Here is a 26,216-nt window from a genome sequence, read left to right as displayed (position 1 = left end):
GTCCCTAGGCATTTCTCCTCTATTCTTATCTAGCTGATTACAGCTGTGCATTGTACCTCTGCATCCTGAATTTCTTCTTTGCAACACCCCTCCCACCTTCCAGCTGGGGAATGAGGACCCAGAACTCCATTCTGACAAAGGGAACTCTGGCTCTTGAAAGCTCATACCCCCAAAATCTTGTTGGTCTCTAAGGTGCTCCTGGACTTGAATCTAGCTATTGACCCTAAATATCTGACAACTTCCCTTTTATTTTTTTAAAAGGCCAATACATAACAATCCATATGACCCTAGATTTAAGATGATCCCCCTCTCAAAAAAATAAGTTAATCAGCCAACATGCAGTCTTCACCTCCTGTCAGCCTCTGCCTTCTCCTCCCAGTCTCTTCTCCACTCTCCAGCTGCCGCCTCCACCTCATCTCACCCCTTTCCATTCGCAGCGCAGACATGACAAAAGCACTGCTTGTCAGCTGTTGCAATTCCTCTGCTGGACGATGAGCTGAGCACATACCTTCTCAGCTGGACACCACCCAGCAGCTACAATGGTAGCCTTTGTGGGGCTCAGCGCTTTGTAGGGGCTGCTGACGCTGGAGGCACTACCTGGGGGACGGGGGTCACTGGATGGGTACAAGATAGAGCTGTTCCCTTGGTTGCTCATTTGCATGTATTCTCCTTGGGCTCTGCCTTTGCCTCAGCCCTTCTCAGAGTTGGCCCCCTTCCCGCTCCCCTTCTTTTCTACCAGGCCACCCAGATTGGGGAAGGCCTCTTCCTTGGTGAGCCAACTTGGTCACAAGGACTACTTCTAGGCTCCTCTCCTGCAGATGGGAGAGACCAGCCTCTCTTTCTCCAAACCTTCAGTGGCTCAGCCACAAAGCATGGAAGAGTTGGAGCCTGCGAGACCCAGCACAACCTTTTGCTTCTGTCTGCAGGCTGTAGGTGTGGCAGCCCCCCAGCTGAGCTTGCCAGTAATAAAACGGGGACAACTCTTTGGACTCGTACATTTATATGCAAGGTGCAAATGACCCCCATGCCTGCACTCACTTCTTCCAGCCCAGATTTTTTTTAACAATTTCTTTTCAAGTTAATACAGTATTCCTAGTGATATATCATGCATCTGCATTACTTGCTTGCTTTCCATATGTGGCCTATAAAAACTGTAGTAGTGGTCGGTTGTACGCATTCTGTGCCATGATCTCCTTCGGGTAACATGCAGTGTGATGTGCTGTAGCATCACACAGAACCTTTCCCAGGTAGTGATATGGTACGTGGGAAAGGCACAACATGATGGGAACATATAGCAGTGTTTCATGTCACTGAGAGGAAACGGAAATTAGACACATTGGTGACATGCAATTCTTAAAACATGCAATTCTATCCTGGAGCATGAGAATAACAGCACAAGCCTGCCTTAATTAATTAATTAGTTGTTTGTAGCCCACCCTTCCCTGCTCAGGGTGGGTTACAACAGTGGATTATATACAGTAAATGTAAAACAGTTACAGCATAATCTACGCAATAGTAAAATCTATACAACATCAGCTAATACAACTCAGAAGAGGACAATAAGACCCAGGTTGACAAGTGCTCTCAAAAAACTTTCAGTATGCGTGCTCATTGATGAAAATCAGATCCTAGACAAGTGGCAGAAAGCAGCAACAATAGCAACAGATAAATAGCACAAGACCTGGTTAGGAGGCCAATGTGGTTAGATCTCTGCCACCTCAACGATAGGCCTGGCAGGCACTTGAAAGAGAGTTCCTCCAGGCTGGGGCCAGAGCCAAAAAGACTCTGGCCGAGGGCAAGCAGATTGCCTTTGGGCGGGGGACCACACCGTCTCACACTTAACATACATTGAGCTCCCTTTAATCATTCTAGTTGCCCATTTCTGCACTTTTCCCAATGCTATAAGAACATAAGAGAAGCCATGTTGGATCAGGCCAATGGCCCATCCAGTCCAACACTCTGTCACACAGTGGCCAGAAAAATGTTTTGTATATATATACACACACACACTGTGGCTAATAGCCGCTGATGGACCTCTGCTCCATATTTTTATCTAACCCCCTCTTGAAGCTGTCTATGCTTGTAGCTGTTTATGCTTGTAGCTGCCACCACCTCCTGTGGCAGTGAATTCCACATGTTAATCACCCTTTCAGTGAAGAAGTACTTCCTTCTATCCATTTTAACCTGACTGCTCAGCAATTTCATCAAATGCCCACGAGTTCTTGTATTGTGTGTATCGTCTTATAATTTTAAATGTCAGTCTATTTGGCCGGGGGGGGGGGGGTAGATCTGTGACACTTTTTATCCTCCTCTTCATGAACCATTGCTGTTTAAATAAAGAAGGTGAATTTTGTTGCTTCTGCTTCAGGCTTGTTTTAACCTTTGTGGTATCTTACCTTATGGAAGCCCTGACCTGAATAGCTCAGGCTAGCCTAATCTCATCCGATCATGGAAGCCAAGCAAGGTCAACTCTGATTACCAGGGCTTTTTTTGTAGCAGGAACTTCTTTGCATAATAGGCCACACATCCCTGTTGTCGCCAGTCATCCAAGAGTTTACAGGGCCTACTGTAAGCTCCAGGAGGATTGACTTCATCGGGTGGGTGGCTTAATATGCAAAGGAGTTCCTGCTACAATAAAAAGCCCTGCTGATTCATATTTGGATGGGAGACATCCAAGGAATACCAGAGTCATGACATGGAGGCAGGCAATGGCAAACCACCCTTGAGCATCTCTTGCCTTGAAAACCCTATGGGGTCACCCTAAGTCAACTGTGTCTTAATTTATTTGATTTGATTTGATTTATATTCCGCCGAAGCAGGCTCAGGACTTTCATTTGTAGAAGCCATCCAGACAGTACTTTGGAGGAGTGGAGGGTGCTTCTGCTCAAACAAATGGGACCCAGGAGTGTGAGGGGGCACAATTTTCTGTGGACCCCCCCTCCCCCCCCCCCACACACACGGCAAAATAGCAGGCCAGTGTTTTGGAGAATCTTTTTGGAAATTGCAGGGGAACTTCATAGGGAAAAAAGAGATAGAAAAGAACTTGTCCACAGCTGGAGCTATGCTGTTTTTGTTTTGAAAATACTCATGTCCTGCTTTATCAATAAATTAGCTCCAAGAGGCTCCAGGCTGTTAGGATCCGACCTCCTATTCATAATCCCAGAAGCTGGTGGAGCTTGTGACACTAAGTGTTAATAATCAGATGTTACGGGGGCGTGGAATCAAATGGAAGTTTCAATGGCTTGTTGAAGACTATTTATAGAGCTCCAACGATTGCATTAATAGAGGTCTGATTGTCTGACATGCCACAGAACTAAGCCAGGAATTTCTTGTTCCTCCGCTGGTAACTTGAGGGCTTCTAAAAACTGACAGTACATAGCGGGATATAAAAATAGAACAGTTTCAAAAAAAAACCTTCCAAGTAAACCCTCTCTGAACATGCATAATATTTTGTTGAGAGGGAAAGAAAATGCAGTTTGGTTTTTTTAAATATGTAAAGGCACCTGAAAAATACGTTGAAGGTAATACTTCTGAATGCTTTCTGAACTCATGAAAGTTGAGACTCCGCAGAACCGTCTGGAATGCAGCTCTCCCGGGGCACTCACTTCATGCTGCCTGCCCCCAAGTTCCGAATAGCCTGCGCCTATGACAAATATAACAAGATGCTGTGCAAAGTGTCGCCCCCAAATATTTCTGCTACCTTCTTTCTTTATGAACATAAGACTGTTCTTGATGGTGACACCCAAAGGCAAATACAGAAACTCTTCTGGGGTGGGGGAAATGTTACATAGTCCTTTGCCTTGTACCAGGATGTTCCATGTGCAGCTGTGGGTATATGCCAGTTGTTACCGATATCATTAAACTATTCCTAGGTATGTCTGTTTCCTTTATGATAACATCAGGCATGCATATTTCAAACAGCAATTAAAACACTGCTTTTAATTTCCACAAAAGAATGCAGGCAGTGTATCCCAGTTGAAACGAGTGATGAAGCAGAACGTAGAGCCCAGGTTATGAGTATTAAATGTTTTTCACGGAGAGACTGAGTCAGTTTCGTTGTTGGTCTCAGTACCTTAGCATTTAATTATACACAGTGGCATTTTTTAAAAGAAATTATTGTTGTTTCACTGGTTCTTCAGCATGCTTTGCCAAAATGAAATCCAGATACTCCATTTCTCACACTAGCAGTTTTTCAAATGGTTTCTGCTCTCTTTGTGAAGGCTTCAGTAGATCTTAAACTTAAGGCTTCTGCAGCAAAAAGTTTGACTTTGTGGGGGTGCCTTTATTTGTTGCAATTCTGTTCTTTAAATAAATTTAAATTTTTTTTATTTTTATTTTATTTTTTTATTTTTTTTATATGCACACACACAAATACTACACTAAAAGTGGGTTCTTATGTTCTTATGTATTTCTAAGGCCATTTCCGAAAAGATTAATTGCCCCAGGTTTGGTGCTCTTGAGAACCAGGCTTTGTTTTTCCAACTTTCCCCAGGAATGTGGTGCATTTGTGTACCTCTCAAGGTTTCCTGGGCTTTTCTACAGACTTTTCTGATCTTGTTTTGCTGTGAAATTTTGGGGAAGATTGCTGCAAAGTATGGATGGCTTCTGGGTGGTTAAGAAAACTCAGTTTTTCTTGGTCACGCCTACCCGGCTGCCATTTTCCCTCTCTTTGGCTACCATTTCCTCCTTCTGTCACTGGGCCCCTTTTTAAAAAAATGTGCAATTGAATATCATAGCTCTGTAACAGGGATGGCCAAAGTTGCTTAATGTAAGAGCCACATAGAATAAGCGTCAGATGTTTGAGAGCCGCAAAACATGAACATCAGATGTTTGAGATCTGCAAGGAAGGAAAGCAAATAGATGCAGGGGAGAGAGAGGTGGTAGAAAGAAAGCAACTTTAACTTTAAATGCATTCTCCAAACTGCCAGCTGGCTTGGCTTAGAGGAGTGATTTAAAGAGAGAAATGCCTTCTCCAAGCCAGCCAATGGGGCAGTAGGGGCTTTGAGAGCCACACAGTATGTGTGAAAGAGCCACATGTGGCTCCTGAGCCACAGTTTGGCCATCCCTGCTCTATAACAATATATCAACCTGTTTATCCGGTTCCCTGATATACCAGCTTGTTCTTTCAAAAAAGAAGTCTCTAGCCCTTTTCATTGTGGAGATGTAAGGGGGAACGGGACTATAGACTAAACTTGGGAATTCAGAGATGTTGACACACTGATTGTTATAGCATTATAATATTCTCCAATCTTAAAAAAAATACCTCTGAAAAAGCCTCAGGGGATAGCTGCAACTGGGAGTGGGGGTCACTACAGAATGGCAGTACAGTACGGACCCCATTTCTGCTCTCTAGTGTCACAAGTGGGGAATTCCACAGCAGGATTCTCAAAGCACAGATACAGTACTGTTATCCTCACTTAACAGACAAAGAATGGCATTTGGAGGTGATAGCCATGCTTTGTTTCAAATCTGAAGTAACATTAGAAAGACTTTGCGCCCATCTAGTACCTTGTCATAAAATAGACAAAACTCTGTTCCCAAGATTCCGCTGTGGGATCGCTCTGAACATAGCAGGTGACGTTCTCCCTGACTCTTAAGTGGAATGCTGTAGGGTTGCTTTCCAGCAGAAAAGTAAACATTATGTGGCCGGTTTACAAGGCATGCTTGTAAGGGGCTTTGCTGCCCAAGTTTAGGGGTTATTTGTGTTTCTGTAAGCTAAAGAGTTGAAAGATGAGAGAAATGCATATTCATATGCATATTTTCCCCCCAGTTTGGAGCCTGTCTTTGACCTTTAATCATAAGGTTTACTAGGCAATGACCTATTTAAAACTCCTGTTATGAAACATGTAGTTTCATGGGGCACTGAACTTTGTCCTAACAAAACTGAATCTCTTGTTTTAACTGCAATGTTGTGTAACTTATGCACACACCTTTTAATAGGGTGTGTGTTTTCTACTTTTTTTTCCAGCAGCAGGTAGACAGCAAATTAATGACAGGTCTACACACTTGTTTGTTATTATTTTTAGAATTGTGTATCCTTTTTAAAGGCCTATCTAGATACTCGGTTTATAGGACAATAATTGCAGTTACTATTATATCACTGTGATATCACTATTGGCTTCAGGTTGCATCAAATTTTTCTGACCAAGTGAGAAAGGTGCACAACTAAACCATTACTATAGGAAAGCTTACCTGACAATGGTAGCAAACTATCAAGAATGATTAACATATTTGCCTTTCATTACAGACAATATTAAAAATTTCATCATAAGGACATAAGAGAAGCCATGTTGGAACAGGCCAGTGGCCCATCCAGTCCAACAGTGGTCAAAAAAACCAAGCGCCACCACGAGGTCCATCAGAGGGGCAAGAACACTAGAAGCCCTCCCACTGTGCCCCCCCAAGCACCAAGAATACAGAGCATCACTACCCCAGACAGAGAGTTCCATATGTTTATCTTCTCCATCTCGGTCCATTTATAAGAAATGATTGTTGCACCATAATGTCAGAAGCCATTCTGTAATATAATTTGATATTACCACTGAAGAAGGCCAGTGGTCAGGGTCAGTAATGGCCATTTTTTGTTGTCCCTGTACAATTTGGTTCTTAATTGAGACTATCACCAGGGCCAATGCTTTTTAAAATTTACTTTGTACTAAATGTATGTATATTTTTGTATATCTGTCAACCTACAGATGTTTTAGATTTGACTAATAGAATTATTGGGCCTATACGCTTAGTTCTTAACCTTTTTAGTTCTTAATTCAATTCAGTTTGAATTAAGCTCTCCCCCACCCCACCCCATTTTCAGTTAGGACAGTAACTGCGCCATTGTTATTTGTGTCCAGACAGATTCCTTCAAAGTCACACTGCTGCTACTAAAATGCATTGTTTTAATCTTTGTGAGATGGAAAATGCATCTATATCCTTTATTATGCATGGGACAGAGAAAGTAGAGAAATAAGTACTTTTCTCCCTTTCTCACAATATGAGAACTCATGGGCACTCAATGAAATTGCTGAGCAATCTGGTTAAAACTGATAAAAGGAAGTATTTCTTCACCCAAAGGGTGATTAACACATGGAATTCACTGCCACAGGAGGTGGTGGCAGCTGCAAGCATAGACAGCTTCAAGAGGGGATTGGATAAACCTTTGGAGCAGAGGTCCATCAGTGGCTATTAGCCACAGCATATTGTTGGAACACTTTGTCTGGAGCAGTGATGCTCTGTATTCTTGGTGCTTGGGGGAGAGCACAGTGGGAGGGCTTCTAGAGTCCTGGCCCCACTGATGGACCTCCTGATAATACCTGGTAGTTTTTTTTTGCCACTGTGTGATACAGAGTGTTAGACTGGAAGGACCATTGGCCTGATCCAACATGGCTTCTGTTAGGTTCTTATCCTTTGCTAAGTGCTTTGTTTTTACAATTTCTAATTTTTTATAGTCCCCCTTTCTCACTGAGACTCAACCTGGATTACAAGCCATGACAAAAACAATTCAATCAAAAATGTTGCAGGCAAATACATCTTTCAAAAAATGAAGCCATAGTTTTCCAATTTCCAAACAATTTTACTAGCTTGCTTGCTTCTGCATACCGATAGCAAAAGCCGCACATTACCTGTATCCACAGTACCTGAAAGGAAAAACCCAGTTACCTTCCAGTTTACAAAGGAGTCCCTGTCTTGTCTCTTGAGGATATTTTCAGCACAAGCGATCAGGTGAATGGCTTTTTAGAAGTACAAATTGCTCATTACAGTTGCAGTGCCACTGGGGTTGGTTATCCCCTTTGCCTTTTTGTGCATTTTAAAAAGGCATTGTTTGGGGCATTTACTGCTGAAGAAGCAGCAAGACTGTTTCCTCTTCTGTATTTCATGAGCTGGGGTTTTTTTTTTGGGGGGGGGGGGGTGCTGTTGTGCAAGTGGTGTTCAGATGGCTACATCCCAAGCATAGCAACACTATAGTTCATCATTGTCTTTCCTCCATCAGGGTTTTTTAAACAATTTGTCTTGTTGTCCCCCACCCCTTGCAATCATTTGTCCATTCTTCCCTAGAAAGAAATAAAATATGAAGACGATTTGGGGGTACTTTCATTTTTAAGTTTCTATATTTACTGTGCAAGTCGCATACCTAATTTTACACCTTTCCGTAGCCCTTTGCTATAAATGGATTCTTAATGATATCGTCTGCCTCGCTTACAGAGAATGGAGTGCGTAACTGCTTTCACTAGTTACATACAAATCAATAACTTCCTTCCTGTGCAGAACATTGTGTTGTCTTTGTGTATTATGTTTTGCAGAGGTGGAGAAGTTCTGCAGGTGCCCTGCCTTGAACTCCCATAAATAATCACAAGTGTTCTCCATTTCTTGCTTATTCATTGATTGATTGTATTGGGAAATTCTCTTAAGTGTAAGGATAACGTTTCCTAATAAGCAGCTGAAATAGTTTGCCTTGTATGTACTGCCTTAGAAAAAAGGAACAAGTAATTATTAAGATGTCTGGATACTGCAGTGTAGAAGGGAAAAATGAATTCTGGCTTGTCTAATACTAGTTTTGTAAGGGCATCTGTGCTCTATCTTACATGAACAGCTCTGCTTTGTTTCCAAAATTTGTAGAATTAAAGTAAAATGTGTTGTTACTTTTCAGGTTTATAATCTTGTCTGCAGTTAAAATTTTAGTACAGTGTTTGGTTTTAACATTGGCATGTCTCCCAGGTTACACTTTAAGAACAATGGGCCATGTAGCCCAGCACACTGTCTCACACCGCGGCCAAATAGGCTGAGGCCTTTTTCTCATGTTGCCTTCTGGCACTAGTATTCAGAAGTTTAGTTTCTAAATTCTGCAAGATTCCCAGTGATGAACTTGTAGCAGAGCTTGGATCAAGGAATCTTTGGGTGTGCCACCTCCTTCTCGGAGGAGATCCAGTGCACCTGTTAGATTGTAAAGGTGATGCAACCAAAGGCACTCTTGTTTTAATAATGCCAAAAAAATGGGAATTGATCAGACCTCCTGCTGGACAAGCAGGTGGTACATGGCAGCTCCCACTAGAACTCCTGGGTTCGAAACAGATTATTGGAGGCATACCTCCACATCCCATTTTGACTGTGTCTTTAGAAGTAATCCTGGGTTAATGTATGATCACAGGCATTTTCCTGTGAAGAGCAGTGCATTGAGCCTGACTTCGCCAACCAGGGTGTTTACAAAGATGGCTGAAATTAAAGGGGATATGAGTCTACCTTTAGTAGAACCTTCCGTAGCAAGAGTGACCTGGAAACAGCTTGCCCGTTCCTAACAGAAGAACTCCCTGATCCAGTGTCAAAGCACAAGAATACCAAGACAGAGTGGTCCTGTCCATAGAGGACACATCCAAAGGTTCATGTACTAAGAATATAGGTATATAAATCAAGAACGTCGAACTCATTTGTTATGAAGGCCCAATCTGACATAAATGGGACTTCATGAGGCTGGGTTATAGATGTAATAACAATTAATGCCACGTAGCAGAGATATAAATTTTATAAAGGATACAAACAAACACAATTTTAAAAAAATTAACTTAAAATACAAGCATGCTTATTAAACTCTTGCAATATTTTGTTTAAAATGGAAAAGTGGAGGAATAGTGGGATTTGACAGTGCAGTTTTTAAAATAAAAGGTCAAGAAAAATCACAAGGATCACAGCAGAAACTTTTTAAAAATATAAACTAAAAATATAAAATGCTCTGAGAAAACATGAAATGAACTGGGCATTTGAAGTCCCCCCACCCCAGGGTTTACTCAGATAGACAATGGCTCTGCAATATAATATCCCCCTTTGGCTGTGAGTTTCCAGGTTAGAGTATTTACTAGGCACCAGTTCTCAGACCCATTCAGCAGAGACAAGGTGGCCCAAAGCATCAATCCTTTATTTGCAAGGAGGCAACCAGCAAGCAACAGCTTCAGCTGGCCATAGGAAAGCTGAAGAGTGAAACTGAACTCCACTCCATTGAAACACATTGCAGCATAGACGAGAGTTGCAAGGAAAATGTGGAATGGATTTTCCATTAAGCTCTCTGGGCTCAGAGACCATAATGTAAAAATCCATTCCTCATTTTCTTTGTAGCTTTACAGAAGAGCTTCCTGCTGAAGCAGGCAATGACAAGGCAGAAGGAGCTGGAAACTTCATCAGCTTCAGAGCTTCAAAGGGTGTATGGGGGGGGGGGAAGAGCCACAGGCCTGGGTGGGCTAGTTGTGACCCATGGGCCATAAGTTTGACGCTTCTGATAAATCCTGATATGTAGGTAAATTCACAAGATATCCATCACAAGTAGGTTTCCTGAAGGCTTTTAAATCCATAGGAATTCATAGGTTTTACAACATAGAACTGACTTTGACATCAGTCATTAGAAAGACGGTTGCTGTCTGTCTCATAAATGACTAGGAGGGCTTCAGGCTTGAGGTGCCATTGTCTAATTCTGAGTATCTGCATTTTTTACATGATGTAAGATGATTTGTGGACCTGTCCTTTATGCCTATGATAAAGTTGTTCTTTCTCTGGATCCCAAAGATGGATGTCTTTGGCCTCTTTACCCTGTTCATGAAAATTAATTTCTCATTCTCAGAATACTTAAGAGTCCAGTGGCAACATAGTTTTTTCAAGATATGAGCTTTTGTGGGCATGCACACTTACTCAGATACATAGAAATGGAAGATAACCATTCAAACTTAATAGACAGAGGCTGAGTCTACCCATCTGGATCTATCTCAGAATACTTTTTCGAGATCTGTCTGGATAGGCCGTATTGTTGTAATCTGGAGTCAGGATGTCCAAGTCAGGGATGGCCAAACTGTGACTCGGGAACCACATGTGGCTCTTTCACACATATTGTGTGGCTCTCGAAGTCTCTACTGCCTCATTGGCCGGCTTGGAGAAGGCATTTCTCTCTTTAAATTACTTCTCCAAGCAAGCCAGCCATGGCTTGGAGAATGCATTTAAAGTTGCTTTCTTTCCACTTCTCCCTCCCCCCATCTATTTCCTTCCTTCCTTTCTTGCAGCTCTGAAACATTTGAAGTTCATGAGATGTGGCTCTCAAACATCTGATGTTTATTCTATATGGCTGTTTCATTAGGCAAGTTTGGCCACCCCTGGTCTAAGTGTTATCAGATGATAGCTAGACTAGTTAGCTTGTGTGACATAGTTCTTTTTTTTTGTTGTTGTTATGCGTTTGGAGGAGATCTCTAAAAACATTATTGGATATCCATTAGCAGAGAGATACACAGTGGAAGCCGTGCAGTGTTGAGATGAAATGGACACCTTTGGGGCCAAGGTTTTATATGCCATTAAAATTATGAGCCTCCTTCTTGGACAAAACTGTTGTCAGCTTTTTGCGGATAGCAGAGGGGTATTTTTAGCGTCCTTCTATTAAAAGGCATCAATATATAGTTGCAGGAATAACCCGCATTGCTGCTGTTACATCATGTGCTCTATTAGAATGTACCAACAGATGAATTGATGTTATGGCAACACGAAACCAACATGCAAGGGCTAGTCTGGTTGTTATCTTTCCAGGTAACATGCCTACTACTAAAGGTGACTGGAATGACTTGGTGAGCTTTGTAATTAGTTCTTTTTTTTGTACAGCATCATTTCTGACAGGGCCATGTGAAGTCGCTCGTGGTGACTTAGAGCGCTTTCAGACTCCTCCGTGCCCCTTGCTTTATTTTCTGGAGGCAGAGGATCAAAACCATGTTTGCGTTTTCTTTTGCAAGACCCGCTTACTTACTCTGTCTCAGTGTTTCTGCCATTGTGGGTTTTCCAGTGGCAGGAGCACAAGCCATAAAAGTGACATCCCGTCCTTTGGGAGGCACATTGTTTACATGGCCTGCAGATGTACAAGGAAGCCGAACTGTAGGCTACAGAGTACTTCCTTGTGCGTGGATTGGTGCAGGGGCAGCTGACATGGGGCTCAGGAAGCTGTTGGCAGCAATTCCTTTCCCAGTCTTGGAGCCTAGAAGTGGTCCAGTGGAGCGTGGCACAGCAAATGAACATTCAGGGGGGACCACATGAAGCCTATGAAGGCAATTTATACTGCACCAACTTTGGCCCTCTCCAAAACGGGGGAAGGAGATCAGAGTTGTCAGTTTGCTGAGTCTAAAGAAAACAAAACGAAACTCTTGACTTAAAGATCTGCTGTGCTGTTGCACTCCACATGTTGAACAGAACGAGTGCCATATCAGACAGTTGTACAGTGCATAGAACTGATATGCAACACGAGTTTTATGTATCAGGGTCATCTCTACAGGGAGAAAAGAGCTCGAGGTCAACTAATCCATACAGGAACCTGTAAATTAGGATTGGCCATCGAAGGTGCTGCTGTTGGCCCTGTATTTGCTCAAACCAGCGCTGAGCCCCATTTCAGCAGCACTGGTGTGGCTTTCACCCTTCAGCCGCTTGCTCGTCATGGCACTGCCTACATTCTTTGGGCAGCTGACAAGAAGAAGAAAAAAAATTGCTGCCACTTCCTTGTTCCTCATCTCTACTGTGGCCTGGCAGTGTGAACAAGATTGAACAGAAGAGTATGGTAGCAGCAGTACCAGCGCTGCAGAGAAGACTTGGAGGTTGTTTCCAGTTGCTTGTATGCAGTAACAGCGACTACAACCAGTACACACAGGGCTGGTTCACAGACTGCTTTGTTAACTAGCCCACAAATGGAGAAACTAACTCTGCATTTGTGGCTTGTTTTGCCTTTTCACAATCCTCATGTTTTTATTCTTCTCTCCTCTCCTTTTCCTCCAAGCAAGCCTTCCCCCCCCCCCCCCCGCTCCCGGACCCTTTACCCCCAGGGTTCTAATCAGTGACTCAAAGGAGACCTTGAGCATTTTCCATCCGATTTCCTTTTGAACACCATATTTGTTTGCAAAATGGGCAATCTCAGTGGAATGTTTGAGCTTTTAGTCTATTTAAAGAAAATGAGTCTCAGTGTCCTTTATTTAGCGCTAGATTTCAGGTGAGTAAGGCATAAAAGCCTTGACCTGGATGACCCAGTCTTGTCATATCTCGGAAGTTAAGCAGGGTCGAACCTGCTCAGTATTTGGATGGGAGACCACCAGGGGAGGTCCAGGGTCACTCCGAACCGTTTCTTGCCTTCAGAACTCCATGGAGTCGCCATACGTTTGCTGTGACTCACATCCGCCTCCAAGGCTTAAAAGCAATATTCAAGCAGAGCTTTTTTTAAAAAACAGAAACGCGCAGGAACGCAGTTCTGGCTGGCTTTGTGCCAGGGTGTGTGTGGCCTAATATGCAAATGAGGTCCTGCTGAACTTTTTCTACAAAAAGCCCCGCGTGAAACAATGGTGATGTCGGGTGTGTGGCCTAATATGCAAATGAGTTCCTGCTGGGTTTTTCCTACAAAGAAAGCCCTGGATACAAGCATACTAGTGTAGGGATGCGCACTTCAATATTTCTTGGTTTTAATTCCATTTCAGGATTTTGGGAGGGGCACAGTTTTCATGACCATAAAGTATCAGGAGTGTTAATGCTGTTAAGGGAAATCCATTTTGGGGAGTTTTTCAGGCCTGGGAATATCAGCACCAAAAAACCATGCCCTTTTTAAAAAATGAAATTAAAGTATAAGTTTCAGGGCACCCACTGCTGCACTCACAGGCGGCGTGAGCTGCAAGGGGGAGGGAGGCTTCTGAGCTGTGGCACTGATGCTGCCGTGGCCCTTTAAAAACAACCTTTGAACTTTAAAAATCTACTGTGGTGCCAGAGTGGATCTGTAAAGCTTAAAGGGGCGTGACAGCATCAGTACCATGGCCTAGGAGGGGGCACACACTTTTGTTCCTTCCTCCCTTGCCTCTCCCACCGCATCTCCCAAACCCAAGACATTCGCAAAACTTGGGAGGATTTCCTGAGAAGAGGAGTGTTTGGGGTCATTTTGGATATCCCTGGCCTGAAACAAGACAAGGACTTTGGGGGAGTAATTTCAGCCCAGGAACATCTGTAGCTAGTCTTGGTAATTACCAAGTACCAGTGACGCTGAATAAATTCTCCCCATTTATATTTTGCTGCAAGTACAATCTAATTGTCTAATCAAAAAGAAATATAATTTGTACCTGATTGTGAAGTTTTTTATTTGAAGTTCATCCCATGTTTCTCTGCAGATTTCTTTTCAGAGTAATAAATACCAAAAATAACTGCAAAATTTCAAATGCTGTTTCTCCCGTTTTCTCTGTATCATTGCATTTTCCTTTGTTACCATTAAAAAATAGAATAGTGACCTGATATTGGTCAACCAGAACCATAATGCTGTTAACCCCTCCCCTTTTTTTTAATTTCCCTCACTTATACTACACCTTTCTCCCCAGTGGAGACACAAAGTGGCTTTACATCGTTATCATAACAACCTTGTGAGCAACTTTAGGCTGAGTGTGTGTGATTGGTCGGCAAGCTCCCATGGCAGAGCAGGGAATCGAACCTGGGTCTTGAGAGCCAGTTTGGTGTAGTGGTTAAGTGCCGGACTCTTATCTGGGAGAACCGGGTTTGATTCCCCATTCCTCCACTTGCACCTGCTGGAATGCCCTTGGATGAGCCATAGCTTTCGTAGGAGTTGTCCTTGAAAGGGGCAGCTGCTGTAAGAGCTCTCTCAGCCTCACCAACCTCCCAGGGTGTTGGTTGTGGGGCAGGGGGAAGGTAAAGGAGATTGTGACCACTCTGAGACTCCGATTCAGAGTACAGGGTGGGATATAAATCCAGTATCATCATCTTCTAGAACCTAGCCCAGCACTGAAGGTGCTGTAGCTCACTGGAAGATCCTCTGCTTTGCATGCAGAGGGTTCCAGGTTCATTCCGCAGCATCTCCAGTTATAAGGTTCAGGTAAGAGGTGATGTGAAAGACCTCAGCCTGAGACTCGGGAGAGCCGGCGCTGGTCTGAACAGACAGCGCTGACTTTATGGACCAGCGGTTTGATTCAGTATAAGGCAGCGTCACATGTGTCACTCTTAGCCACTATAGCACCCTGCCGCTCTCTCGCCGTGCCACTTCAGCGCCGTGCCTGTGGGCTGCTTGCAACAGCAGCCGGGAGCACTATTGTGCACAGGATTGGGGAGAGGAAGGGCGCAGGATACTTTCAGGAAAGGCATGCAAGCATTTCAGCCTAGTGTGGTTGGTGTGCTGCACCCCGGCATGCTCAGCCCAGCCAAGATGGGATAATGATATGCTGCGATTCTCCAGGCACCTGATGTTCCACCTCTTGCACTGCTTATGAAAGGAAGCAGAATGGTTTCTGTGTCTTGTGTCAGTGTTGTAACCTGCACTTAATTTTATGGGATAGGGATCTAATAAAAAGTAGTGGAAAAGCTACATACTCCTGCCATCTCCGCCTTAATTTAGCAGTGGTAGAAAGTCATTGGCGAAGGAGTAAGTGGCATCCATGCAATGTGCTTTAAGCTGTATTGTGGTAGCAGAGTTTAACCTAAGGGAGAAGAATGCTGGCTATTAAGCAGGGGCAATCTGAGATAGTTGGTTATAATCCAGTAATCAGAACGTCCAGTATGTATTGTCAGCCCTGTTTTTTTTTTTTAAATCTCAGCCAAAGGCGTTCAAAGAATGTGGACTTAGATTATTACTTGTCAGTCAGATGTGAAAAGTTAATGGTCTCTTTAATGAGATAGCAGGATAACTGTTGGCGAGGGTATAGCTCAGGTTAGAAGAAGATGACCTTAAGGAAAGTTGTAGTTTCATCGGCTGTGATCCTCATGCTAATTGCATTCATTCATTGAAATAAATCACGACCCAGTAGAATGCACCAGTCAAGATGAAAAACCTTCCTCTGCTGACTGGGAATAGCCTCATGATCTCCTTGCCCTCATATTCTGGACATTTTGCAACAGAAAGCATTGCTTAAGAACACATCTGCACATGTACAAATTCCTCCTTAGTTGTGAAGAGTTGCTGTGAGCCTGGCCCCTCCCTATCCTACTTTTTTGTGAAATTAGTAGTCTAGGAGGACAGAAGGCTGTATTTAAAATAAAGATTTAGGAGCGTTTTTCCAGTCTGACTAAGAATATATCATAAGCTTTCATAAGATGCAGCCTACTTGGAGAAGAGAGAATAGCCATCAACTACAAGGCTGTTAATGGACAACTCACTCTCAACATCTGTCTGTCTCAGTCTATCAATCATTATCATCCAGGGCTTTTTTGAGCAGGAACTCAGTTCTGGCTGGCTTGGTGTCAGGGGATGTGGCCTGATGTGCGAATGAGCTCCTGCTGGGCTTCTTCTACAAAAGGCCCTGCGCGAAACATTGGTGACATCAGGAGTGTGTGGCCTAATATGCAAATGAGTTCCTGCTGGGCCTTTTCTACCAAAAAAGCCCTGCTAGCTATCTGTCTGTCTGTCTATCGGATTTCAGTCCCACTCATCCTGTTACATTTCTTTATCAAAAGGTTCAGTAACTTGTACTAAAAATCACAATGGCAAGAAATGGTGCATAATTGTATAATGGGTCACTCGTAGTCCCTGTTTTATATCCTGTTTGATACAGTCCAGTTTTGCATGTTTCTTTTCTGTTGCTCTGTTTTACATGCCCATCAGCGTCGAAAGGCATACAGCCCAGTTTTTCCCTGTGTACAGGAGATTCTGCCCTCCCCATGGGGTAGCATTCCATCATGTGAACTATCTGAACTTGATAACAGTTTAGGCATGCATTTACTGCTTCATCAGCTGATTGTGAGAATTTAGTCCTGTGGTGGCAGGGAAATTCCACAGTATTTCGGATATTTTGGCATTTCACGGTACTCTTGATGTAGTAGAGAGTTGCTTGGTGGCAAAGAATACAAGAGGATAGACTGTGAAAAGGAGTTGGAGGAAGGAAGATTAAAAGCATTGGAACATAAAGTTCCCATCTTGGGTTGATCCAACAGAGGTTCATTGTTCTAAAGCATTCTTTTCCCCTGCAGTTCTGTGGCAGTTTCTTTTTTTGTTGTTGTTTCCCAGTAAAGACAAATGTACCCCACCAGTGTACACTGTTGATTTGTATAAGTTGTTTTTACTCTTCACAGCAAGCTGTCATAGGTGAGACCACCTATAATGCAGCCCCAACGTTTTTGGGGAGAGGGGGGGATTGGTCAGAGATTTGGTTTATATCTATTGCTGCTTTTAGTCAAGCAAAGTGATTTTTATATCACTTGGGAAAGTAGAACTTGGGAAAGTCATGGAAGTATAGGGTATTTAGGAAGGGACGGTGGCTCAGTGGTAGAGCATCTGCTTGGTAAGCAGAAGGTCCCAGGTTCAATCCCCGGCATCTCCAACTATAAAGGGTTTGGGTAAATAGGCGTGAAAAACCTCAGCTTGAGGCCCTGGAGAGCTGCTGCCAGTCTGAGTAGACAATACTGATTTTGATGGACCAAGGGTCTGATTCAGTATAAGGCAGCTTCATATGTACTCTTTCTCATTGGAAAAAAAACCCAAATGAGTTTAGATTTCATCTGTGAGAAAAAACATGTTCATTTACTGTGGCATGCAGTCATGGTCACCATGACCTGGATAGCCCAGTCTCATCAGAACTCAGGAGTTAAGGGGGGTGGGTTGGATCCTGGTTAGTATTTGGAAGGGGAACTAACAAGGAATATCAGGGTCATGACTTTGAGGCAGGCAATATCATTCGTTCTCAGAAGCTAAGTTAGGGAGATCCTGGGCAATATTTAGAAGCAGACCACCAAGGAGTGGCCAGGTCATGACTTGGAGGTGGGTAATGGTAAATCATCTCTGAAAGTTTCTTTCCTTGAAATCCTTGAAAACAGGGTCATCATAAGTCGGCTGTGACTTAATGGTAAAAAAAAGTTGTAGGTAGTACCCATTTATCTAAAAAACTATCACTACTCACTACTTTTGTGCTTAACTGCCAACAGGGATGGAATTAAAAAGGTAAAGGTAGTCTCCTGTGCAAGCACCAGTCGTTTCCGACTCTGGGGTGACATCGCATCACGATGTTTTCATGGAAGACTTTTTACAGGGTTGTTTGCCATTGCCTTCCCCAGTCATCTGCAGTTTCCCTCCCAGCAAGCTGGGTACTCATTTTACCAACCTCAGAAGGATGGAAGGCTGAGCTGGCTACCTGAACCCAGCTTCCGCTGGGATTGAACTCAGGTCGTGAACAGAGCTTAGGACTGCAGTACTGCAGCTTTACCAAAATGCACTTTGTAGCATTTAAAAACCAGGCCTTCATACTGTTTGTTAATTATTCTGATTATTAGGGATTGTAGAATCTTTCGGGCTCAAGTGCCGTGTTCTACTGGAGGAAGTTTTTCTCCAGTAGAACACGGCACTTGAGCCCGAAAGAGTCTACAATCCCTAATGATGTTACCAGCCGTGAAAACCTGAAATCTTTGATATTCTGATTATCTTCTACAAAAGAGTACAAAGCAAGAACTAATTGGCTTTGATAGTGCCTCAGTGTTTTGTGTGTTTATGATCACGTATCTAAAAATAATAAAAAGGTAATTTTATTCTTGATCCCGTAATTACAGATTTAGGGTGGGTCACAAACAATGTGCACCAGCTGCTTACCCAGTTTACATGGCAGGTAACAATTCATGTGAACTGTCCCTGCTGAAAGGGCTTTCGTGTTATGGCAGGTTTCTCTAGTATATTATCTGTGCTGGGTTTCAGTTCACACAAGTCTGCATTTAGTAGGGATGGACATGAACTGAACTTCCCACAAAACCCACAAGTCCCCGATTGGAATTGGCTGCAGCCGATTCCGTATACAGCTGAATCAGTGGTGATTCGGCGGCTTATACGGTTCGGCCGAACCGAATGCACACCCCTACTTGTGACATGGTTCATGCCCATCCCTAACATGTAATGTTGCTGTCTTTGAGTGGGAAGTGTAAAAATCCTGGTTAAGGGTGAACCTGGCCAGTGTTAATGGTAGTTAATGTTGGCATAGGTGTTACACTGAGCTGTGGTTAAAGCCGACAAGGAAAGGAAAGGGGGAATTTGCAAATAAGGAAACAGAGAGGTGCAGAACTGATCTTTTGATTGTGGCTTATCATTGTTCTTGCTCTCGGCCACACAGGGAGCACAACTAATTTTAATAGTGTAGTGGTATTGCTAAAAGTTGACTTCCTCAAATCCTTTGCTTGGTGGATACAGACAGCAAAGTGTTAGAAGATTCATGCAACTCAATGGTATTTTTCTTGGAGTCCGTTCAGAGATTGTCTTGGAACATGAAAAACCAGTACTACTTTATTCACCAGTTCAGAATAGAGTCCAAAAGAAGTCAACACAAGTGAATTCTCCTTTTAAAAACCTTTGAAATATTTAAGAAGTTCTACAGTCACTTCTCCCTGCTCTCTCTCTTTAAAAAGGATTTTTTTATTTGTATATGGTTTGTAAGTTATAGGTAAAACAGTTATTTTGCATTTGGAAAATGTGCAACCACCAGGAACAGTGAAATCATTTTTGTCTTCCATTATGTCTTGACAACTTGAAAGTGGCTTTTTGTCCTGAGATACAACTAGCATTTTTTTTCTTCACTTGAGTGAACGTTAGAGTCTCTTTGAAGGAGAAGTACCAGCCAGGCTTAGGGAAGATGCTTTTCTTCTGTTGTTCTCTACAGGAGAAATATAATGCACAATCTAGAACCTTATGTAGATTCTGTTGAACACCAGGGTTGATTTTATGAAGGGAAGTCTTTAATAGTTGATTTGGAAACACTGTTGATCAATATGGGGTGCTGTGGGAAAGGACAAGAAGAATATAGGGGAGCTCTGTGTGCCTTCTACACATGGACGGTAGGGTCCCTGCCCATTCTTAGTTATAGAAAAGCTGCGTTTGTATCCATTGTAGAAATATTAGCAGATACATAAAGTAGCTAAAAACGCACATTCCTCTGTCAGTGCAACTAGTGTGTATGCTTTAGTTTCTGAGGCTTTAATCTATGGGGATATTACAGTACTGCTTATGCATTATATTGCGATCTATCTGCGAATATAAATAACTGTGAATCAAGGGTGGTGCTTCTTGCCAAAAACTCTTTCTAGTTCTAATGCTGCACAACCATGTTTATGTGTTCTAATGCTGCACAACCATGCTCATTTTGAGTAAAAGCGTTTGGGGGGGGGGGAGTGTTTTTCATTACTTGTGAATGTTCCCCACTGAATTGTTGCCTCCCTTTATTTGCTTACAGGACTTTTATGAACATACAAAAACACTTTGGCAAGACGAAGGTGTGAAAGCCTGCTATGAGAGATCCAACGAGTATCAGTTGATCGACTGTGCACAGTAGTAAGTATAAATTTGGTTAAACTTTTGGACCACTGTGTCTTGGGGAATGGCAAAAGAAGGGGGATTATAAACTGGGTAAAGCTCTCCCAAGAAGCTAGCAGAATACATCTTTCCCCTTTCTCAGGCTGTCTGTCCCCAAACTCCTCTTTGAGGATCACAAGCAAAATGTGCTAAGGATGACAGGGAAGCAGTAGCTAGGTACGGTCTCTTCTCTCCTCTTCCACTTCTGGCTTCTGTCCGCAGAGGAGGGTTTAGGAGCATTGTTCCCTCTAAGCTGAGTTAACGTGAGCTAGCTCACAGATTTTTAGCCTCCAGCTCACACAGTTTTGTCTTAGCTCGGGAAAAATGGCCTCAGAGTGCAATAATTTATACAGTAGCTCACAACTTTTATGCTAGTAGTTCACAACTTTAATACCAGTAGCTCACAAAGCAGAATTTTTGCTCACAAGACTCTGAAGCGTAGAGGGAACATTGGTTAGGAGGCAATTCTACCTGATTTCCCTCATCATTACTGCAGTACCCCATCCGGTGATGTGTTTTGCTTACAGAGTTCTCTTGATCATCAGACAGGAGGTCCAGAACATGGGGTAGGCTGCCTGGGTAGAGATCCAGTCTCCCAACTACCTTTCTTCTACAGTTCTATGGGCACCCAAAGAAGATGCCCCTGTCTTCAATTGATTGCCGGGGGGGGGGAGTGGGGAGGGATAGCAAGGCAATTCCAGCCAAGCCCAATAGAAAGTGAAGGGGGCATTTTTGCAAGGCCAGCAGCAGAACCAGTGCGATGTGCCTAGCAGAACCGGTGCCACTTTGACAGTGCCAAAGCCCAGCAGGATTAAGGTCAAATCTGAGAATCTCTGAAATAGCCTTTGCGGGGCGGGGGGGCTCCTGCAAGGATAGCAGAACCAGTTCAGTAGTGCCCAGCAGTACACATTTGGAAAACAGAACAGTGAACCTCAACATCCCTCCCCCGCCCCCCCAAAATTAACCTTCTAGAAATTAAAGGGACAAAATACAGAGAGGGAAACTACTGGGGAGGGGAAAGGACTTAAGATAGAAGAAGAAAGCAAGAGGAACCAAAGGCCCCCCCACACATGCACACAGACACACCAGTTGAAAAAAAGAAAAGGGGGGAAAGCAGAGCAAACAAGTAACAAAACCTCACTCCCCCATTCCCAAAAAAGAGAAAAAGAAGAAAACCAGTGAAAGAAAAAAAAATTCAAGCAAAACAATAGATTTTTTTTAATGGAGCAGAACCACCCCTGCACACACAAGCCCCTCAAAAGAACCAGAAATTTATGTTAACCAAATTTTAAATCAGCTCCAAAGAACCAAAGCAGAAGGAACTCTTGCATCCCCCCACAATCTACCACCATGACAAAACTTCACAAAAATAACTGCAAGCCACAAAACCAGAAGGAACTAAAACCTAAGAATACAATCAAAGGGAACCAAAAAGGCCTAAGGCTTTTGCCTCCCCCCACAACCTACCACCCACCAAGACAATGAATTAACAGTAATATATGAAAACTTTTTTTTTTCAAATGATGTTCAGTCAAACCAGTTACTGTCTTCACTCCTCTCTGGGAAGGCAGGATCTGAAGTCTTAGGCAGCAAGAGTCATGTTGAGATCAGCAGCTGCAGCCAAAGCTAGTGCACTCTCCAGATCAATACTCCCTTAAGCTGTGGAGTCTTGTGAGCAAAAATACTACTTTGTGAGCTACTGGCATCAAAGTTATGAGCTACCTCATAAATTAGTTTGCTCTGGGGCCATTTTTCCTAAGCCACGACAAAAGTATGTGAGCTGGAGGCTAAAAAAATTGTGAGCTAGCTCACACCAACTCAGCTTAGAGGGAACACTGCTCCTCACCTCTCTCAGCAGTGGAGTCTAGCTCAGCCAGACTCTGGCTTTTATGCTCTTAGCTTCTGTGATTGACAAAAGAGCAGTGACTCATCCCACTAACCTGAAATCATATCTGCCCAATTACCACTGCTTCTTCCCCCCTCCCTCCTGTTCCCTTGGCAGCGGGTGGGGAAAACAAGGTAGTTAGTTAGTTGGACTTCACATTTGAAGCAGACAACCTTGCAAGTTGCAAATCTGCAGTGCCATTTGCAGAAGCATGCAATGATTGGCTGTAAGGCACTGCAACCTCCCCCTAAGGTATTTTTGCCATTAGGCTACAGAGATGCCTCTTCCTCCACCTTCTGTTGTCCTGGAAACCAGGAAAAAAGGTGGGAAAGAGCCTTAGATTAGACAGCTGAAAGTTAACTTTGTAGACCATTAAACCTCTCCACTACCCAGCTATTCAGTATAGCCGAATATATCCAGGAAAAAGCTGGGGGGCAAATTGGCATTATTCGAGATCAGCTATGCCAGCAACCAGTCAGTTTCTCTTAAAAATACTCAAAAAATACTGTCAAGGTATTTTTCAGGTATTTTTTTTTAACTCCGATACAGCCAAATGCACAGCCCTAGTACAATCCTGTTGGAAAATCAGGGAATTGATTTCTGTACAGTATTTCCCAGTTTTTGATCCATTTCTTGCTTCCTTTTCATAGTATTAGTTTTTGTGGATTTGGGGGAAGGGGAGTTGGAACCTTTGGCTAAAGTGCAACTAATAAAGTTGAATATAATCCAATGTTAAATAGAAACTTTATGTGCTAGAAGAAAATGACAGTACATATACATGGAATAAAATGTTTTGCTAAACCCCCGGTCCTGCTCAGTTTTACACTGTCTGTTTGTGCTGTTGGAAGTAAGTGGCCTTCAGTGTATTGCTAATTTTGTTTCCTTAGGTAAGGGAATTTGGCTTTGCAAAATTGGTGAGAAAGCAGGAATTTTCTCCTGATGAAGTTGTACCCTTCTATTTTGATAGGATGGTGCTTCAGTGGGTTGGGAAGGAACAGAGGAAAGTCAGATCTGCAATTATATTAGTGAAACATATATAGTGAAATATATTAGAATATATTTAGATGTCAATCTTAATTTGTTCTTAATAAATGGACAGTTTCTTTTAAGTTTGAGATGTTTCATAATACTCTTGGCTAGGCTGATCACCAACAGAAACCGCATACCTTTTATGAGCATTCACAAATCTACTTCACTGGCTTGCTAGAGATGTGCCTCAGTCCCTGGAGGGTGCAGGATACTCTGCTGCAAGCAGATTCCCTTCCCTGGAACTTGCATTTAAACTGAGAAATAAACTTCTGCTGTTTCTAACCTTCTCTGTAGCCCCGCACTGGAGATCCCATCACTCTCCCAAGTTCTGGGGGAGGGGATTGATGGTGACTTAAAATGTCTGTCAAGTAAGCCAGACCAGTGTTTTTGGACCCTTGTCCTTATAAGCAGTTGTGTGACCATTACCGTAGGGCTGTTATAGCTCCCTTCTCAGTTTGTTCAAATGATAACGTGGATGTGTAGAATATCACCTAACGTTGGCTTTGGGAATCCCCATGTTGAAAGAAGCATGTAAGGCCTGAAGCTAGACTGGACAGCCTTTAATAAAACAGTCATGAAGCTAAGATGTTGTCTTATAGCTAGTCAGGCTTTTGATCCATCTACTCTGTCTGGCAACAGTTCTCCAGGAACTGAGGTGGATCTGGTCCTTCTCCACAAATGCCAGATTCTTTAACTGGAAATGGCAAAGACTGAAGGATTGGGACTTTCTCAAAGCATGTAGTTCAGTATACATAATTCAGTATAGTGTAAAGGGTTGTAATTCCAGATATCTTCATTGAGCTTTTGTCAGAACCTTCTGCAGAGTAACAGAAGCATTTTTTGTGTATGTCCAGTTGGACTGCTTTATGGGATCTATGTGATTTTTTTGTAGTTGAGCTAGCTCACCTTGTAGCAACCAGCCAAATGAGTTTGCATTGAACACATCCTGTGTGCGTTACCTGGAAACCTTGAGTTTGGCGTACCAGATCTTGGAGAACACATATGAGGTCATTTTATAATCCACCCTTTCCCTCCCTGGCTGACATGAGATTCGGCACTTGTCAGAGTTGGACAGGGGTGCTGAACAAGATAATATGCTGCCTTTGAGAGCAGGAGCATTACAAAAGTCCAGCTCCTGTATAGTGGGATGAATGAATACCAAGCAGCAGTTGCTGTGCAATGATAACTTGATCTTTGCATTCCCTAATCTTGGCAGTTAAGTTTTGTTTGCTCTCATTTGCACTCCTCCGGCCTGCCAAGATGACTTAGCTGGGCCCTGACCCGTGACCTGTCATAACCCCTGATCTTTCAGGGGCTTTTTTAAAAAACGGACTCAGACCTTGAGCCTCTCCATAAATAAGAAATCTGAGAGTGAGCTGGGATTCAATTCTGCTTTATCTTTCTCTGCATACTTACTTTTTTAACCAAAAAAGTCCTGTTCTTTATATAAATACAGGAACTAGCTTACTGCAAATAGCATTGCTTCAACAGAAATATAGAAACTAGCTTACTGCAGATAACATTGCCTGAAGACCAGATTTTAATATAACCTTTCTCTTTGCTTTATAATTTAAAACTTCTTAATAGTAAATTTACAGATGGTGGCTAGGAGAAATATGTCCTCAGACCAGTAGCCACTCCTTAATCAGGGGATGTCTCCTTGTAGTAATCATCTATTCCATTGCAAAAATGACTTGTCTTGGCATGGTCTGTTCGCCAGTGGAGAACCTTAGATATCTTTCAGCCTAAGAATACTTTCCTGGGAGAAAGCCCAGCTGAATAGACCTGAGGAGACCTGCATAGAATGGCACTGTTAAATCACCAAAATCTGAATAAACTGTCCTAATCTCATTACACTAATTCATGGGTGGCCAAACTTTTGCTTAACGCAAGAACCACATAGAATAAATGTCAGATGTTTGAGAGCCACAAGACATGAATGTCAAATGTTTGAGAGCTGCAAGACAGGAAGGAAGGCAGGCAGGCAAATAGATGGGGGGAGGGAGAGGTGGAAAGAAAGCAACTTTAACTTCAGATGCATTCTCCAAGCCATCTATTCCAGAAGTGATTTAAAGAGACAAATTCCTTCTCTAAGCCAACTGACGTGATGGTGGGGGCTTTGAGAGCCACACAATATATGTGAAAGAACCACATGTGGCTCCCGAGCCACAGTTTGGCCACCCTTGCCCTATTTCATTCTCAAACTTCTCATTTTTCACACATTACTCTGTGGTGAAGAGCTGGAACTCCTACATAGCCCATAGTGTCGGTCCAAAAATACTACAGGTGCGTGCATCCTGTTTGCCTGTCTTCTGGTTCAGCTCTGGATCGCTTCGATACACTCAGCCTGGAGGAAGTAGACAGAATCCTCTCTACTGTACGCCCAACAACGTGATCTGGACTCTTGCCCCTCCTGGCTAATTAAAGCTTGCCCGAGGGAGCTTAGATATCCTATACGGGATATTGTAAATAGATCTCTCGTGGAAGGGCATTTTCCGCCTCTTAAAGAGACTGTGGTCCACCCTCTCTTGAAAAAACCCAACATTAGACCCGGCTGAATTGGCACATTACCGGTCGGTTTCGAATCTACCCTTTTTGGGTAAAATTATTGAGAAGGCAGTAGCACTACAGTTAGAGTTTTCTGGATGACACTTCCGTCCTAGACCCTCACTAGTCCAGCTTCCGCCCAGGTCATGGGACGGAGACAGTGCTGGTCGCCCTGGTGGATGACCTCCAGCGGCATCTGGATCAAGGCAGCTCGGTGGGACTGATGTTGGACCTATCGGCAGCGTTCAATACGGTCGACCATCAGTTGCTGACCCGCCGTCTCCTCGAAGCAGGGATTCAGGAGTTGGCCTTGTAATAGCTTTCCTTTTTTCTAGATGGTCGGGGACAAAGGGTGACGATTGGGGGTGAACTGTCCCAGAGGCACATGCTTGATTGTGGGGTGCCTCAGGGGGCGGTGCTCTCCCCAATGTTGTTCAACATCTAAATGCACCCCCTTGCCCAGATTGC

General features: G+C 43.2%; 1 protein-coding gene across 3 annotated transcripts in view; it reads left to right on the top strand.

Annotated features, from left to right (window-relative positions):
• GNAS (GNAS complex locus) overlaps positions 1-26,216 on the top strand; it is a 314,347-nt gene that overhangs the window by 226,705 nt on the left and 61,426 nt on the right. For all 3 annotated transcript variants that reach the window (XM_060230725.1, XM_060230727.1, XM_060230726.1), the window contains exon 5: positions 20,169-20,266. In XM_060230725.1, coding sequence (XP_060086708.1) covers positions 20,169-20,266 — 98 coding nt within the window. The remainder of the gene's footprint in view (positions 1-20,168; positions 20,267-26,216) is intronic.

This window comes from Heteronotia binoei, chromosome 2 (genome assembly GCF_032191835.1).
Source record: "Heteronotia binoei isolate CCM8104 ecotype False Entrance Well chromosome 2, APGP_CSIRO_Hbin_v1, whole genome shotgun sequence".
Classification (NCBI taxonomy): Eukaryota; Metazoa; Chordata; class Lepidosauria; order Squamata; family Gekkonidae; genus Heteronotia; species Heteronotia binoei.
The sequence above is the reverse complement of the archived record's forward strand: the minus strand, read 5'-3'. Positions and strand labels throughout refer to the sequence as shown.